Raw genomic sequence first — 18,305 nt, 5'->3', positions numbered from 1 at the left:
CCCTGCCTGGCCATTTCTCTCTATCCTTTAAGATTGATCCATGCCTCTTTATTTCAGTAAACTTATAGTTGGGAATCAGAACTCAGCCCTTCTGCCACCTCTAACAGGGTGGATGACCTTGTTCACACCTCTTAATCTGATCAAGCATCAGTCTGCTCCCCGGTGAGCCAAGGAGCTCGAGATGATCTCCAAGGCTCCTTCTCCTCTGACATTCCACACCGCAAACACCTGAAGCTCATCTTCTAAGGGCTCCAGAGAACAAACTTCCGGTCATCAACAATAAATCAAGAATATGAGCTTACACACACCGTCACGATCAACTAATCAGTGAAATGACACATTTTATTAGGACAGCCCAGAGGCCCGAGACAGCGGGTGAGAATACACTCTTACAAGACTCCATCCTGAACATTTCACACGGCCCAAAGGAGCCTGTGAGTCCTTCAAAATCTTTGCCCCGACACTGATACTGAATCTGTGCATTTCCTCATTAGCCAAACAAGACAGACACACCATCGCTTACTGCCCACAGCCTGCACCCATAGGTCTGTACTCTCTCGACTGTCAGGAGACAAGGCAGGTGACATAAAAAGCACCCATAGGCTCGGGGGTCAGCGCCAGACCTGGGTGAAAATTCCAGCCCTGACAGTGATAAATGGACAGATGACACAACCTCTCTGAGTCCTATTGCAGAGTTTTCCCAGCTGCAAAATGGAGAGGATTCTGTTTCTTGTGTGTGTTTTCTCTAAGGCGGATCTGGCCGTATCACTCCTCGGTGTACAACTCTCCAATGATTCCACACTGCTCTAAGGGTCAAGTCCAGACTTCTTCTGAGGACGGCGGACACGGTCCTGCAGGCTCTGGGCCCACCCGTCTTCCCTCTCTGATCGTGGGCTGCTCTCCCTCTAGCTCCCTACATCCTACCTCCTCACCTTCACCTCCCACCTCAGGGCCTCCCCGTGTCTGTCAAGCTCTTGCCTCCCAGCTCTGCCTGTTTGTTCATTCCCATCCTTCTGAAGGTCTGTGCTTCGATACCAATCTTCAGAGCAGGCCTCTCTGACCACCACAGTCCACAGCAGGTCCCTCCGGGGGACCGTCTCGTGATGCCTTGTTTGTCCTCACGGCCCTGTCAGAACGCATGGCGCGTCTCCTTGTGTGGACTCACCTACCTTCTCGCCAGGCCTTACGCAGGCCTCGGGACCGGCCTGGCCATCACTGGCTGTTAGCACTGAGTGCAGGCCCTGGTGCACGGTAGCTTCCCACAACCTGTTTACCGTGCCGACCAATGACCGCGTGCCAGCCCCAGCCCAGGGCACCCACACCGGAGGCCCTCAACGCAGGCCCGGGCCCCGAGTTTATGCTGCCTTTACCTCTATCTGGGCCGTGTGCTTGGCGTAAAACTCCAGAGCTTCGTCTCCCTCCACCTGGCCACCAGGTTTCAGCATGGTCTGAAGTTCTTTGTTGTGCCGAGCCAACTAGAACACAAATACAGAAAACAGGGGAGTCACGTCTCTTTGCAACAGGAACACACAGCTCCTTTCCAGCTCTGGGTACAAAAGACGCATAGTAACGAGCAGCAAGCTGGGGGGCGAAGGGGGCGAGGGCACCTCTCCTCCCCATCAAGGGTGTGCTGCACGGCACCTATTCCGGGCTCCGGCAGAGCAGCGTGGAAAGCGCATGCCCACTCGAGGTCCCGCTGTGCCCCGATTCCTTTAGCCAGGCAGGAGGGAGATGGGGTTTATCCATCCAGCCCCACGGAGCCTGCATTCGGAATGTCCCGAGACCTCTCAGGGGCTAACTGCCAGGAATGGAGGAGAGAAGGGGCAGGGATCTATCAACCTCCGGCCCAATCCCATCACTGTTTTCTACCAAACTCCTCTACCTAAGAGAGGTGAAAGGGACAGGAAGTGCCAGCCTGCAGCAGAGTTCCCGGCTGCCCACACACATCAGCCTCCAGAAAGAGGAAGTGTCTGCAAAAGCCCAGCCACTTGGGAAGACAGTTACGAAACAGGGCCTTTTGGTGCCAGGGTAGGAAGTATTACTACATCCCCCAAAATGCAAACAAAAAGAAGTCATCATGACAAGTTCCCAAAGATTGCCAAGTGCGATCGGTCAGGCAGCTGAGGTTTGTTTCTTTAGATGGTTAAGACAGACTCATCAATATTTATGAAAAGACTAAGACTCCTTTCAACTGTCTTGAGACACAGTCATGAGCTATCCAAGTGTCACTGCTCAGCGCGAACGCTTTTAAAAAACGTGGGGTTTCCAAGGACATGACCCTACGGGAATGGGCAATGGAAGCAGCCTGGACCTCGGCACATTTGGTCAGGTGGCTGGCAGTACCCGTTACCACGAACCCAAACAAGCTCAGGCTAAAACCTTAAAGGAAAAGTAACTTTAAGGGCACACAGCACGGAGTCCTGCCCAGCAGGTGGGCGTGGGGAGGGGTGGTACCTGATGAGCTAAGATGTAGATGTTGTGTCCCACGTTCCTGGGGGAAGCAGCTCCGTCCTCGCCATTCTCTCCATCCTCGAATTCCACTTCGCCTTGCATGTAGGCTTTCTTGATCACTTCCACCTGCAAGAAGGGCCAGGGAACAGAGTTCCTGCTTCAAGGAAGGCCCACGTAGGACTGGCAATGACAGCACGCATACTATCAGTCTCCCCTCCCCTGGCAGACACTGCTCATCGGCCTCAGTACGCTCGGCCAGCAGGCGTGGACACAGCCTCAGAATCCTTCTCAATATGACCGCAGGCAGTCACCACCAATCCGCCTTCAATGAAATGAGAGGGGAACCCATTCGCTCTCGCTAGGCCACGAGACATTCTGTGGCTGGGTCCACGCCCTTCTCCTTTAGAACGGGACAATGGCTAAAACAAAAACCCAAAAAGCCTCCAAACAATGATACGATACAAACAAAGGCTAGAAGCCATGTTTTCCCTTTCTCTCCATCTCATTCTGCCAACTCTCCCCATCCCCTACCTTTGCCATTTCAGGAAAAACTAAAAAGGAAAGCATTTGCCTTTAGGAATAGCTGATGAAACTATTTTCTGACTCCAAATGTTTCCCTGTCTCCCACAGCCTACTCCATGTGAAGAAAATACCACTAACAGGCGACATCTACCAGCACCTTCTATGTGCCAAGCACTGTGTCCAGTATCTTCATTCTTTCAGAAACTTTACTGCTCATAAACATTTTATGAGATGTCAAAGATTCCGCCTGATTATGGATGAGGAAGCAGACGCAGAGGGGAAGGAGGCGTGCTGAAATTCGCACGGCTAGTGAGCTGAGCTTTGCCCCTGACTGTCTCACGCTGAGAGCACGCTTCCCAGAGCGTTCCGGTGCCGGCCTTCCTGCTCCCAGCCACTGGCCTCAGCTCCCCAGGAACACGGCTGGCTCTGCCCATTTCTCAGTCCCTCCCTGGTGCCCAGCACAACGCCCTGGACGAAGCAGGGTCCGGCCAATATTTATCAAATGAACCTGTCATTCAAGATTTAATCATTCAACGATTAAGAACACAATGCTTTCAACCCTTAAGTTGTACTAAAAATTAATCATTTTCTTTGATGACTCAGAAGGCATTTCCGCCTCCTGCATCGCCTCGAGGCCATTACTCTGAATTATTTCTCGTTATCTAAGACCAAGCACGGCAGAGGGACGCACATTCCTGTACTGACGTCAGGTCAGGCCCTAGAAATAATTCTGGAGACAAGACCCTCGCTCTCTCAGCTTGTGTTCCCTTCGCTTCTCTAAAACCAAACTGAACAGACAACGTGTTGCACGGGACGTGGGAGCCTGAACGTAGACATATATGCGTGTACACACACACACACGTGCACACACAAATGTACACACGTGTTCCGGACATGTGAGCGTCTTCACTATGCACATGCTCAGAACCGTGTTTGCTCCGGGAAGCCTTTGACTCTTCTCCGAGATTCGGGAATGAAGCTAATCAACCACAAGGGGGCGACCCGGGAGTCAGTGGCACCTAGAGCCCGGGGTGCTGCCAGGTCCCCCACCCAAGATGCGGCGTGCTCTGGATTGATGGGAACTGGAGCGGGGTCTCTGCTAAGTCATCCTGTCCCTACTCAGGAGCGACAGATCCCAGCCTCCCCCAACCCCAGTTACATAAGCCATTATGTAAACTCAGAGAGGACTTCCATCTCAGGCTGAGAACTCACTCCTGACCTCAGAGATCAAAGAGCTGGGCTCGCTGTGAACTTTATTTAAAGGAACACATAAAGGGACTTCAGCCTGGCCCCAAGTGCACACTGGGTCACCGGGGGGCAGGAAAGTTTTAGTGCCCTCATTTAGGTCTGTCAGTTACAGTTCATCTGCGTGGGAAAAAGTCCAAATAGAGAGTTCCGTCCTCAGCTCGGTTCAGCGTCTCTGAGAGCTGCTGCCTCACAGTTTGCAGCACAGACTCCCAGCCTGGAAGTCACAGCCAATTGTGAATATCACCCCCCAAATATAAACAAGATTGTGTTTTCTTTTTTAAAAAACCCAAAACATCAGCACCCCCCAAAACACCCTTCTGTTGCCCAGACTATGGGCACCAAGGAGAGATGTGAATTCTTGAGCCCTGGAAGAAGACGCGGCACAAAGCGGCAGTGAATGAAGAATTAAGAGGAGACCGTGCATTCTCGAAGGGTTTACCGTGCGTGCGGGCACTGTGCGCAGGGCCCGGTGGGAATCACCTGTCTTGTCTCCAAAGCAACCCTCTGGACCAGCTGATACCATCATCTCCCTTTTAGGGAAGAGGGAAGTGCAGCTCAGAGAGTCCAAGGGCCTCCCAAGGTGACCCAGCAAAGGGCAGAGCGACGGACGTGAATTCCAGTCCGCCGGCCTCCCAGACCTGTCCCTGTGCCACCTCCCCCAAGGGAAATAGGCCAGGGAGGCTTCCATGCGTGTTTGCGCTGAAGGCAGAGGACACTAACTCCACGCAGGGCTCACTTCCCTGCCCTAGGCAGGGGCCCGAATCAAACGTTCTCTCGGCACTTCTGATCGTCGGCATCGTAAAGAAAGCTCGAGGAGGCAGATGCCCTGCTCTGCCACAAGTGAAGCTCTGATGCTAGGCAGTGCCACGGCCAGAGGCTCAGCCGTGCGACTCACCAGTTCCTTGGGCCTCATGTTATAGAGTATCCTCTCGGCATTTTCACTGTCGTGCCTGCTCTCCATGATGGCCAGGAGCAACTTGGATGCATTGTTCTAATTGGAGACACAAAGGGAGGAAGAAATGAAGAGGAGCTACTGGGGGCAGCTGGCCTGAACCATGGGTGACCAGCTGCTGCGTCCTGGCTAAAGACACCCTGCCCCACGGCAGAGCATAAATCAAGAGCATCACCAGACTGAGAATGTGCCACCTGACACCCCAAAAACATGTCCGCAGAAACTGACTGGGGTCAAAGAGGCACCTCTTGGTTTGGGCACAGTTTCCCCCTTATGTCAGTTGGTCCCAGTCCTAGTGGACATTTAAACATGGGTTCTGTGGGTACACTGGGACCCTCATGATGACAGTGGTCAGGAAGCACCTGGTACATAGACCCACGACGCCTCCGGGGGGTGGGGAGTGGTTATAAACACTGTGATTCAGCCTTGCAGGTCAGAGAAGGCAGGCAATTCAGGTAACGCCCCCCGCCCCCCACCATCCTAAAACAGTGCTATCAGCTCTCATGACCCCTACTGTTATCATGAGATACAGCGACGCCAGTTAACAAAAGTGACCCAACGGAGCACCACACTCATGCCAAACCATAATTTCCCATTACATTCAAAGTTTTCGTGTGCCCACACCCTGTACTTCTTGACTTGAGCTCATTTTAGGCCCCGGGCCTATGATAATCCATATGCTTCTTCATGTATAGGACTCGAAAGTTGTTGCTTTGGTGAGAGGGGGCAGTATCTTTTTCTCTCCCCAAGCACAGATCACAGCAGTTCCATCGGGTTGTTGTGCTATCAAAAGCTGGCTTTTCACAGGGCAGAAACTTCCGTAATAACCTTCAGGTTACCGGATTAGTGGTTCAAAAAGCCACTGAAACGCCGATTAGGAAAGCATGAAATTCTCAGTTTATTTCAGGCTCTCATCATATATATTCTGATACATGGTAGCCAGGGATGTGAGCCTGAATGATGTCCAAGTCACTTCTACAACACGATTTGTCAAAGGAGTTAAAAATAGTCCCCTCCCCCCCAAAAATCCACTTAAACCATACAGCCAAACCATCTATTAGTTTGGACACTCATTTGGAAATACTAAAATAAAATAAAAGTAACTGTGCAATTCCTGTGGGCTTCTGTGTTACCACCTTCCCTAATGACCTTTCTGTCCTCCGGCACCACTGAAGCCATAAATACAGATCGGCTTTTCAGCTAAACCCTGTAGGTCCAGGCTCTCCTGTGACAGTGATAAAGTGGCCCAGTGCTGCAAACAGGGGCAAGATGCAGGGCAGATCTCAACCTGCCCCAACATGGGAACGGGTGAAAATGAAATGTGCTCAGTAAGGCTAACATTTCGAAATATACTTTAGACACCAGGATGGAGCTGCAAGTCTGATTCTCAGGATTGAAACTTTGGACTCAGAGAATCTTTGGAAGCCCTAAGATAAGTGAGGGGCTTTTTGTTCATTTGCTTTTACTTTTTAATATTTTTTTAAAATTAATTTTCTTGGTACCCTCAAGAAATCAACATCAGAAGTAGTGGATCAGCTTCTCAAACACCCCAGAGGCTGGCTTGTAAACCCAGCAGCTTAATCACCTTGAAGTCACTGCTTCAAGGTGCTTAAGCTTCGTCACCCCATAAAACTATTTTGGTATCAGAGGGAGTCAGCATGTCAAGGGTGCTTCTACATCAGTCATCTGTCAGCCACTGTTTGTACACGATGCAAAGAAACTCATCAGAGGCCCAGAGGCACGATTCTGGACAGTTTAACTCTCCTTATTTTAACCCAACACTTATGAACCACCCTTCTGCTAAATCAACCACAGAACAGAAAAAGGTGTTGCCGGATAATATAAAAGTTCAACTTTTTTTTTGGTCCTAGATAGTTTTTAGCTGTACTATTCTTGAACTGGCCCTATGTCCTCAACGGGGGAAAGACGAGAGGCCACAGAGGGAATGGAGTTTCCATTCTTTCTCCGTCTGCGGCTTTCAGAATCAAGGCTGCTAGTTCTTGGATGCGGTTCGAATTTGTTTCTCAGCTTTGAGTGATGACTTCTCATTCCACGTGACCTGTGAGTTGAAAAGCTGGTATCCTGTCCCAAGGCCTTATTTGGAAGGGAAAGACTGAAGTTCTGCCTTTTACTCAGAACTTGCAGCGTGGATCATTCATTTACTTTAAAAGAACTGTCTTTAGTATTTAGTTTCATGGCAGTGACCATGTCGCGTGCACAGGCAATACACAAAAGGGTTTCCAGATGCTACTGTCTTTTGCTTTCAATTCCTACTTGCCTTCAGTTCTAATACGAGGTCCATCCTCTTCTTTCCCAGAGGATTGATGTCATTGAGGATCAGGGCCGTGATGATGTCAATGCCATTGGATTCATGGGTGGCTATGCAGTTCTGAGGAAAGAGACACATGCAGACATTACACAAACACTGGTCACAGATCAGACGTCACAGGCCAACAGGCTCAACTGCTATTTCAGCACAATGCTCGCCAGTCCCAGTAATGTCTCTAGGGGAGAGCAGCAAATTTTCCGTGAGAAAGTGGTAAAAATAAAAGACAGATGAAAGTCTCTAGTTTCAGAATTAACAGTAAACAGTAGGAAAGTCCCCATGCACTGTAACTGATAAATTGGCCGTGTCTAATCCAAACAGTACAGTGGGCTTTTGTTCTTAAAGGAAAATATGGTGTGTGACTGATTCCGGGTCCTGAGCGCTGTTTTCCCCTTTAGAGGTGTGTTGCATTCTCTCTACATCACTCGGTTTTCGTACTGCACACTTTTGCTTAAGGCTTAAGTTTGGAAAGCACGTTTTAATTCACGTAATATCAGAATTAATCACCTTCCCCCAGGTAAGATCCCCGTTTGCAACAGAATTCACCCCAGTATGCTCCTTTGAACAGACCTCTGTTTGGCAGAAAAGCCATCTTGAGGTTATAAAGAAATTCACTTAGATAAAGCCTCTCCCCCAAAGCCTGTTGTACTTTTTTTGTTCCTTTTCACTTTAACTCAAACTACCCCATTGGTCCCATCAGGAAGCCTGGAGACTAAAGTGGATCTAACGAAATGCTAGCCTCGTAGTCATGGACAACTAAGATCAGATTTTTTAATATACAGCAAGTGGTCCCTCTTGTAAGCCGTTCTTCTGGCCTTGCTTCCCAAGCAACGCAGCATGTCATACCTTTCCTGGCCACTGGGTTTATAATGGGCTATTTAAGCACTGGACTACCCCCTCCAGCCAGGACACAGCTATAATTTGAGCTAAAAATCATACTCATTCTAGCATCAGTGCAAAACTGCACGGAATCTGCAAGACGTCAGGGATAAGCAATGACTCTACTCAAGAAACTATTGGGTTCCACTCCAAAAATATACTTCTCGAGAAGCGTAAGTCAAGACTAACGGAGTCCTTCTCTCCTCTGAACGTCTGTGGTGTTAAAGTCTCAATCATACATTTTCTCATGTTATTTTCAAGTTGTCTCATATACAGCAAGGTTTTTCTCTCTAGTTCGGTTTAAACCTCCTTCCATGAAGTAGCCCCTTTTTGAGTCTTTCCTAATATTTGAAATAGAGCCCAGTCTCCTGGTCACATTCATTTAACTCCAACTTTAATATGTACCCCTAGTCAACTTCGAGTTGGGCCGTTCAAACCGAACCAAGCTGGGCACGATCACCCCGACAGCCCCTCAAGTGCCTGTGATTAGGTCACGTCCTGAAACATGATAATGCTCGGTTGCTCCTTCCTCACTGCTTGGAAAAGGCCTCCAGTTCTACTGAATCCCTAGGTCCCTAGGTAGATGCTGTGCGACTTCTGAACTAGTCCCTGTCAACAACGTTTCAAAATGATAAACTTCTTTCTCCACCCCGAAATGCAAATGGATTTACCTGGTTCTCATGGCAAGGTCCTTGACAGTATTCGGTCAGACTTTCCAGGGTTTGGTTGATGAGGGCCACATTCTTTTCGTTGATATAGAGTCCGAGAAGACCAAGACCCCCGGTGGTACTTCCACAAATACAGTCCAGAAACTGTAGCGTCTCACATACCAAATTGTAGTTGGTCTTGTTATTTTGGCAACGAAGGAAGTTCTGCAATTGGGCAGTCCCCAGGTTGGGGGAACAAAGGCAAAGAGAAGAGGGAAAAGGTCACTCATTCTGCCCTTTTGATGGTATGTAATTGGTTGGGGCCTGGGATTGAGCAGCAATTACGCAGAGAGATGCAGTGTTGGGTAGAAGAGTCAGTCAGCCCCCATGACGGTCAACCGTGGACATGGTCTATGGCAATGGCTGCAAACACTGTGGCCTGTTCTCCAAGGTGCTTTTGTATGGGATGCAGGGGAGGAGAGCTCCTCTCTGACGACCCAGTTCAGACTCCAGTAGCCTTTTTAAGTTCTCATTTCTTTCTTTTCTGCCCCAGCCCACCTCCCCACCCATCACATGTTAAGTTCAGAGCCTTTTGACGTTTCCAAGGACACTAGTTAATGTTTAAAAGATGATGCTGTGGTCTGGATGCTGAATGCCCAGAACCTAACACTGAGGCTAGTTCATCACAGAATGAAGTGTTACAGGCTGGGCTTAAGCCCACCTGCCATGGTGGGAACCTGGCTTATCTTGTTTGGCCACTTCCGTTATTACAGGAAGGAACAAAAGCGAGTAAATGTGTGTGTGCTTGTGTGCACGTGCCCGAGTATGTATCCTCCAGGTAAACTTGCAATGCTAACAAGAGGCATAACAGCAGATAATTTCTCAACAAAGTCAAGCAAGCCACATTCAACCACCTCATAACTCACAGTCTATTCTGATGCAGAGGAGTTGTTTTTTGTTTTTTGTTTTCGTCATAGACTCCAGTAATCTCTTCTTAAAAAGAAGGGAAGATTAACCCCAGATATTCTTTTGGGCATAGTTATAAAAGTTACATGTTTACTGTAGAAAACCGTAGAAAACTGTATCTTTTTAAAGTAAAAAGATATAATCAAAAGATAAAATGAATGTTAACTTTTGACCTGGTAATTCCACTTCTATCACTATTCACAAAGTACGTACTGGATGTCTGCTACAGCACCGTTTGAGATAGAGGGGAACTGGAAACAAGCTAAATGCCCGTCAGTTGGGAAGTAAACAAATGATAGTGTATCAGCATCATTTAATATCACAAGTTGGAAACACTGAGGTAGGTCCATACGTGCCAATATGGAAAGATCTCTAGGACATACTGTTAAGTTAAACGAACAAAAAGGCAAAGAGCAGATTAATATATATCCAATGCTTCCATCCAAATATACAGAAAAAGGACAGGAAGGATACAGTCCAAACCAACAGCACTTCTCTCTGGGTAGAGACGTGGGAATGGGTAGAGGGACTGTTTTCTTAAACCAAACACTTATTTTCATTTAAACCTTCATAGAATATATTCATGTATTCCTTGTGTAATTAAAACATCCATAAACGCCCAGATTAAAAGCTGGTAATCAAGTTTATGCTCGACTCATCCTCTAGATAACCCCCCCCTCACCCCCACCCCAAGTTAACCTCAGGGCCTTCTGCGCAAGCCTTCCTGACTAGTCTAGAAATTGCACAGTCATTCAGGTCCAGGTGGAGGTGGAGGAAGGACAGGTGATTTGAGACCACGTGGGCTTTCGTAAGGTGACTATTTTTCTAAGGGTCACAGGAAGCCAGAGGAGGGTTCTGCAGCCATTTCTCGCCCCAGCCCCTCGGGGAAGATGCTACCTGTTCGAGGGCCTGGCTGAACCCCTCAGCATGCAGAGGTGGAGTGAAGGAGTATTCAAGGAGAGGGCAGGAGACAGCCAGGCTAACCTAGGCTCAAATTCACAGCATGGCTCTCGAGGCCACTCTGCCTCTGCAACTCCTGTGTCATCATTCCTGCCACGCCCTGCCCCTCCCCACCTCTGCTCAGGGATGTGGCCACTCCCGTCATGCCCCTTTCTGTTCACGGACATCATCTCTCCTGCCATGCTCCTCTGGCTGGCAGCAATGAACTTCTTCCTGCTCTTTAAGCACCCTCCATTCTCTCATCTCCTGGGCTTCAGCCCCACTATTCCCTCTGCCTGTCACTCCCCGCCTCCCTGTCTCCACCCTGATTAACTCCTCTTCCTTCAGGATGGCATCTCAAGTCACTTCTTTCAGGAAGCTCTCCATCCTGACTCCAGTGAGATTGGGGCACCAGCACTGGTGACCGACAACTGGCCAAGGAACTGGCTCGTGCCATGGGCTTCATAAACACCGGCTGAAGTATCTGGATTAAGTTGGATGAAGGAAAGGGGACTTGGGAACTCATCAAGGCCAGCAGATGACATGTTGCAGACCCCCCAGGAAGGACGGTGGGCTGCCCTTTCTTGAAAGCCTCTCCCATTTCTCATGGCCTTTGCAGAATGTCTAGCCAGAATCTCTCCTTCCTAACTCAGTTCCATTTTCTCTTGTTCTCTACTAAAACAGAGGCGTGCCACTCGGTAAAGGCCCATGGGAACTCTTTCTATGCTCAAGGAATAGAGCTCACCCATAGCGCATACCACCTACCCCACCTTGTCCAGACTAGAGAAGTCCTGTTCTTTTTGTCGTCTTCCTTGGAGGGCCAGGGACCAAGTCAAGATGGGTAGACGAAGGAGGTCAAAGACTTCAAGTCTGTGCTTAAACAGACTGCAGTGGAGAGAGAGCAAGACCTGTATTCCTTAACCCAGGGGAAAGACAAAGCCAGCCTCTCAGGGGAAGGTTCAAAAGCATAGGGAAAATGGTTCAAAAACAGTCCTTCCCATCACGTCTCTCGCTACTGTGAACAAAGCTTGCTTAAGGCAACAACCGTCCATTCGGCAAAGTCAAACTCAGTGGCTTTATCGCTACTGAACATTAACCAACAGGCAAGTTAAGGTTCTAAATACGACAAGGAACTCCGGGCAACTTCAAAGGGCCAGAGTCCCTCTCTCTGGGCTCATCTGCACCTCCTTATACCAGGGAGCTGATAATTCTCTCCTCGCGAGAATGTCTTCTCCCTCGGAATCCACGAGGAAACCCTGACCCAGAGATCCACCATCGGTTCCAGAAAACTGTCAAGAGGGTGGCAGGCAGAGTAGTTGAATCCCACCTAAAACCATCATTTTGAGAACTGGATTCCTACAAATACCATCGTATCAGAGCAACGTTATTACTACCTCCGTGTGCCTGGCTTAGTGGGAGTCTGTAGATGGGGGCAGCACTCATCCTTGTGAACCACTGGTCCAGATCACTGGTTTTCCAGCCACTCCCTGCAAAACCCTGGAGGAGCCCAGGAATGCCCCAGCTCTCAGGGCTCTTGCAGGTATGGGAGGAAAGCAAAGTTCTGACACTCTGTCGTTTCTACTCTGAACAAAGCAGCTTTGTTCTCATCTCCTTTACCATGTACGTTTCTGCCTAAGATGTTCAAACGGAGGATTCTGCAGCCCCAAGCAGTTAACACCACTGGCGTTATAGAACCTTCAAAGGTTAAGTTGCTAAGCTTTAAATGTATATATATTGAAATATACTGTACACTTCCTCTCCCCCCGATACCACTGTTTCTGGCAGAGTGGCGTATTAGAGAATGTTGTTTTGGAAGGACTCAGTAAAAGGGGCTTCTGCCCATGGAGTTCTTAGGGAATTCGTTCAAAGCAAAGTTTTGCAAAGAGCTAAGGTACAAAACAAAAACTGTGAAGACTTCCCCAAAGGAAGTGGTGAATTCGTACAATGGGAGCCTCCCTCTGCTTTCCCAGTGGAGGCTGGGTGTGCTGCGAAGACGGCAGGTCAAGGGGGCGGACGGAAGGTAGAACAGGTCCACGAAACCAGAGCCACGTCCGGGAAACAAGCACATCAGGACCGCCCCTCTGACATTCACGGATGGACTCGACTCAAGGTAGCCTTGTGTTTTGTTTGCTCAGAACTCAGCAGACATCAGCTCCTCTGGGAAGCCTTCCTGGACCCAGTTTACTACTGTGTTGGTTCTCTTGCTCTGAACCCACAAAACCCCTAAGATGACACAACTGGAGCACTTATCACCCTGCACGGCAGCCTCCTGCTTGCCGAGTGGCTCCTGTCCTAGATGTGCAGCTCTGTGAGGGGAAGGTCGGGGGGGGGGGCGGTCTCCATCACCCCCAGGGCAGGGCACAGAGCAGGGTACTCGCCGAGATGAGGAGATCAACACACATATGCATAGTCTCAACCTACTTTTCCTTTGGAGCCCGAGGTTGGTGGAAACCAGTAACACTGGTATAGGGGAACGATACAGGGCACTGGCCACCAAGTTCAGCCTAGAAATCGCCCCAGCAGGGTAGGGCCCCCATCCACAAAGACACCACAGTCGAGCTGTAAGCTTTGTTTTCTTACTGGTGGGACAGCGTGCTTTCCCATGGTATCGCTCACACTCCCTTGGCCTGTCTCCCCGGTGATGAACGGTGTAGATACGGTAGGTGGAGCAGACACAGTCCGCCTCCAGACAAACACCAGCCAACGAGCCAGTAACCGGACCCCGGACCTTTGGGTCATGACGGCCTTGTCCACCCACTGATCTTGGCATCCACGCAAGTCAGGCCAGTGCATCAAGGGCCGACGTGTTCTATGTCCAAAGAAGGAATGTTTGAGCAACAGGCAAGAAAAACAGACTCACAGCCAAGGTCCCACACTCAGACGTGGTCAGGGATGAAGCTGGAATGTCAGTGGAGGAAAGGAGTGGGCAGCAAAGCAGAGAACGAGCCTGAAGTCCCTGCGTGGCTGACAGTGGAGCTGATGGAAATCCCTTCATTTTGAAATACGGCCCAGATGTGGCTGGTTGATGACCTTGGATCTAAATGCTATTTCTTTAAAATTTCATTTCATTTTTTAGTTTTTTGGCCGTGCCACGCGGCATGTGGGACCTTAGTTCCCTGACCAGGGATGGAACCCGTGACCCCTGCAGTGGAAGCACGGAGTCTTATCCACTGGACTGCCAGGGAAGTCCCTCGATGCTTTTTCAAAGCCCAGGCTCTTCGGACCCATTTGATTGAAAACAAAAATCAGCACAGTAAGTACTCATACTGCAGACTTCCCCCACTTCCATTAAATTGTTCTGTCTTACTGCTTAACGATATAATTTCTTACTCAACTTATCCAGGCAGAGATTCTGCAGCAGATTTTAAGTGTTAGCGATTTCTGGTGGTGGCACCGAATGGTCTGGCCACAGCTAACATGTGAAAGGCCATCAAATCACCTGGTGGGTAAACTCAGTTGTGCAAATATTTCAAGGCTGCACCTTCCCCTTGCGGTGTTCGGACTAGAATTATTTTCCTTTCAAACCATCACAATTCAGGTAAAACTACCCCCACCAATTTATTTATTTTAGGAGAAAACATTCTGCCTTAGAGGAGTTCAGACACACTCTTCCTGTTCACCCTCATCTGTTTTAGGCAGAGAGGGGTGTTCTCCCCAAGAGTCAGAAGCAAAACTAGGAGAAGGCCAAGGCCCCGGTGCTCTAGCTTGCTTCTCCTGGGCAGAGACACCTTCCACAGATCTGTGTCCACTCAGAACAAAGAGGGTATCTCTGGAACCCATCCTTGGCCCTTCCTGAAAAGCCTTTGCTGTTGGGGAAACTCTGCAAGGGAGGAAACGCCCTCTGTCTTAATGCGGTGGTTGACAGCACAGCCTCTACCCACCAGACTGCCTGGGTTCAGTTCCAAGCTCTGTACTCCCTAACTGGGTCTTGTGCATCTTGGTTTCCTCATCTATAAAACAAGTGTTATGATACAGGCAACACTTAGCATCCAGGATCATCTAAGTGCCCAATAAACCTGGCCATTGTTATTACCCCACGACAAAAAAAAAAGTGAACAAAGGATTTCTGGAATAATCAGTTCAACAAATATTTTTGAACATTTGTGTAAAACACCAGAAAGCCACTTCATTCATTCAACCAAGAAATATTTGATTAGAACATTCTATGTACCAGATTCTGTTAAGTCTAGTATATTTAATCATCCACCCCTCCATCCATTCAAGTTTTACCTGTACACCTATGTATCAAACGGTGGCAGGCTACCAGATACACACACACATAGAGGCACACACACAGAGGCACATACACACATATAACAAACACATGTGGAGCAGGTGGGAACTACACTGCTGAGCATGAGATCTGGTCCCTGTCCCTGTGGAGACAGTGGGGACGACAAGACAGAGAAACACTTCTAGTGCCCAGACATCGAGAACCATGCAGGGTCCTCAGCTCGAAGAGATGGGCTGAAAGGAGAGGAGCTGAGATGTCACAGTAAGCGGCGGTAGCTGTGAGGACCTGGGACCCCCCCCTCCACTGCCCCCCGGCCCTCACCTGTAGGTCCCGGTTGTGGTTTTCGCACAGGAGCTGCAGGAAGCGGAGGATGGGCTGCATGATGGTGATGACTGCGCTCATCTCCAGGTCGTCCTTGGTCTTGTCTGCTGTGGCCTGGGCGCCCTCCCCTGACTGGTAGTGATCGTCGGGGTCGGCCTCCCTTCTGAAGGTGGTGAAGGCTTTCCTGGTGGCGGCAGAGGCCTCCACAAGCTGATCCCGGGCCTCTTCCGTTATCTGTGTCGTGGGCTCTTTGGCTAGAACGCAAATGTAAGATGGTCAATGCTGCCGAATCCCAGGAACACTATTCACCACGCCAAAGACGACGTTCAGAGACCTAAGTTCTGGAATTCACCCGAGAGTCCCTCAAGGTTGGCAAAACGCTCCAAGAAGCCACCATCTTCTCTCACCTCTTAGGATTAAAAGTAAGTTGAGCCCTTCCAGCTTGCTGGTGGCTCTAACACGTCACCTACACTTGCTCGGTGGTTTAGAGGAAAAGCAGTAGAGGTTCTGTCAACCTCATACATCTATGACTCTGGGCCTCAGCTTCCTCATCTGTAAAATGGGGAGAACATCAGTGACGTCTTCCTCTAGAATGTTCCTGAGACACTCAACATAAGCTAAGCAAACTGGAATTACTGTTCTTATACAACAATTGATGGAGCCCTTTACTAAGCCCCAAGGCACCGTGATTAAGCACCTCATGTTTATTACCTCATCGAATCTTCAGAGTAACCCTGTAAGGTAACCAGGCACTAGAGTTAGGAGCATTAGATGCTGTAGCCAGACTCCCTGGGTTCAAATCCTGGCTCTTAGTACTTACTAGCTCCATATCCTTACTAGCTCCATATCCTACAAGTTAATTACCATCCCTACACCTCAGTTTCCTCATCTGTAAAATGGGGATAACGATTTTATCGATTTTACAATGTCCACTTGACTTCTAAATGAAGTAACACATGTAAAGGACTTTGGACAGTGCCTGGTTCATAGGAAGTACTCAGTAAATGTTAGCCTTTCTTCTTTTTCTTCTCTTTATCCCCATTCTAGACCAGTGGCGATCAACTAGGGATGATTTTGACCCCATCTCCACCCAGGGGACGACAGGCAATGTCTGGAGAGATTTTAAGTTGGGGGTGGGCTACTGGTACCTACTGGGTAGAGGCCACATATGCTGCTAAACAGCCTGCAATGTACAGGGCAGCCCCGATAGCAACGGATTCTCCAGATGTCCCATGTGCTGTGGCTGAGAAACTCAGCTCTAGACTTAAAAAAACGAGACTCAGACCTATTCAAGGCCATTTGACGCCAACACTTTTGGGTCTACCCACTCCCCAGTATAACTTCTCTTCAAGGGGGATAATGGATAAAAAGCTTTATGAACTTTCAAATATTTCAGAAAATAAGGGAGGATTAGCTGACAAAAGACGACAGCCAATTTAAAAGTGCGTATTCCACAACTTGCTCTAACATTAAATGGAAATTACAGGAAAAGATTATTAATGGATTTCCTGCCAATAAAACCCTCAGTTTGACAAAGAAGAATGTATGTTAGTTTATTAAACAAGAGGAGCCTCCAAAGCAGCAGGAATTCAGTTCAGGTTACACAGGAAGAATTATATCACAACCAGATTGGTTTTCTTCTTCTGAAAGCCCCAGTCAGAAAACAGTTTGGAGCCTAGAAGTCGTGTAAAAACTAAAGGAAAACCAGGGATTCCTCCCATGTTTACAATGCAGCTGACTGAAGAGCTGCGTGCAGGGGAGCATTTACCTTTTTTCCGTGATGGGGCATCCCTGTCTACCTCATCATCTTTCTTTTTATTTCCCAAGTCACTGGTGTTCACGGTCACCGTTGCCTTGATTTCCTGCTGGGCCACCTTCATCCGGTCATAGAAGACCTTGAAGAATTTCTCCGACTTCTTATCTTCTGTCAGCCGGCAGAAAAAGGAGTGCTGCCAAGGAAAACCCACAGCTTTTTCAACACTGTGACACACCAGTTACTGAATCCCACTCAGGACACCAAAAACTCGTGGAGATCAGAGCCAGACACAAAACCTCAAAAACGGTCTAACTTTGGACCAGGGTTAAACACCGTTCAATGCACTGTCATTCTCTGGCTTCCACAGCCTGAGGTTTTCTACACAGAGTCTTTAAAGCAAAATGCCATTCCTTGGCTGAATCAGTCATATAGGCTTGGGAAGCATGCTAAGGGGTGGTGGGCAGATTTCAGCCAACGAAGCACAACCCCCTACACACATATAAATCAACTCCACTAACAATGGAAACAGAATGTATTTTTGGTGATTGTTGCAGGGCCAGTCATGTGTTTAAGGACTTCTATGAGCCCTCCTCTTTGCAAAGCCTTGTGAATATATACAGATGAGTAAGACGTGCTACCTGCCCCTATAGGGCTCCATACCAGGTTAGCATGACACGCCCATAAGGAGGGCTTATATGTGTAAAACATGCTCCAGAAGCTACACAGACAATTATATTATAGAGGCTCAGAGGTGGCAAGGATGACATTGGGCTGGAGTGATCCCAGAATCGTCGTGAAAAAAGTGATTTTCGGATCAGGTTTTAAAGGGCAGGTAAAGGGTGATTAGATGAAAAAGCTAACAATGAACAGGTAGCTCGCCTCTTGAATACACATCTGTTTTTGGACCCACTGCAAGCAATAGTATACACTGTTGATATAAAAACACAATATGGTATCTCAACTTCATTTGTGAGCACTCTCTTTTCACCCCTTTGCAAATACCACGCTGTTGTGAATTATTTACATAAAACTACAATACGGTCAATTTCCAGAGGAATAAAACA

At 48.5% G+C, this 18,305-nt stretch overlaps 1 protein-coding gene across 1 annotated transcript in view; it reads right to left on the bottom strand.

Annotated features, from left to right (window-relative positions):
- Positions 1–18,305, bottom strand: part of ITPR1 (inositol 1,4,5-trisphosphate receptor type 1) — a 320,331-nt gene that overhangs the window by 55,191 nt on the left and 246,835 nt on the right. Inside the window, exons 42-48 of the mRNA XM_089919578.1 lie at positions 17,254–17,434; positions 15,486–15,739; positions 9,050–9,250; positions 7,452–7,562; positions 5,117–5,212; positions 2,455–2,577; positions 1,371–1,475 (exon numbers count right to left, since the gene is read on the bottom strand). Coding sequence (XP_089775704.1) covers positions 1,371–1,475; positions 2,455–2,577; positions 5,117–5,212; positions 7,452–7,562; positions 9,050–9,250; positions 15,486–15,739; positions 17,254–17,434 — 1,071 coding nt within the window. The remainder of the gene's footprint in view (positions 1–1,370; positions 1,476–2,454; positions 2,578–5,116; positions 5,213–7,451; positions 7,563–9,049; positions 9,251–15,485; positions 15,740–17,253; positions 17,435–18,305) is intronic.

This window comes from Delphinapterus leucas, chromosome 10, assembly GCF_059928025.1.
Source record: "Delphinapterus leucas isolate spDelLeu-1000000601 "Yukka" chromosome 10, BTC_Dleu_Yukka2, whole genome shotgun sequence".
NCBI classification, from domain to species: domain Eukaryota; kingdom Metazoa; phylum Chordata; class Mammalia; order Artiodactyla; family Monodontidae; genus Delphinapterus; species Delphinapterus leucas.
This window is presented reverse-complemented; position numbering and strand designations above follow the sequence as displayed.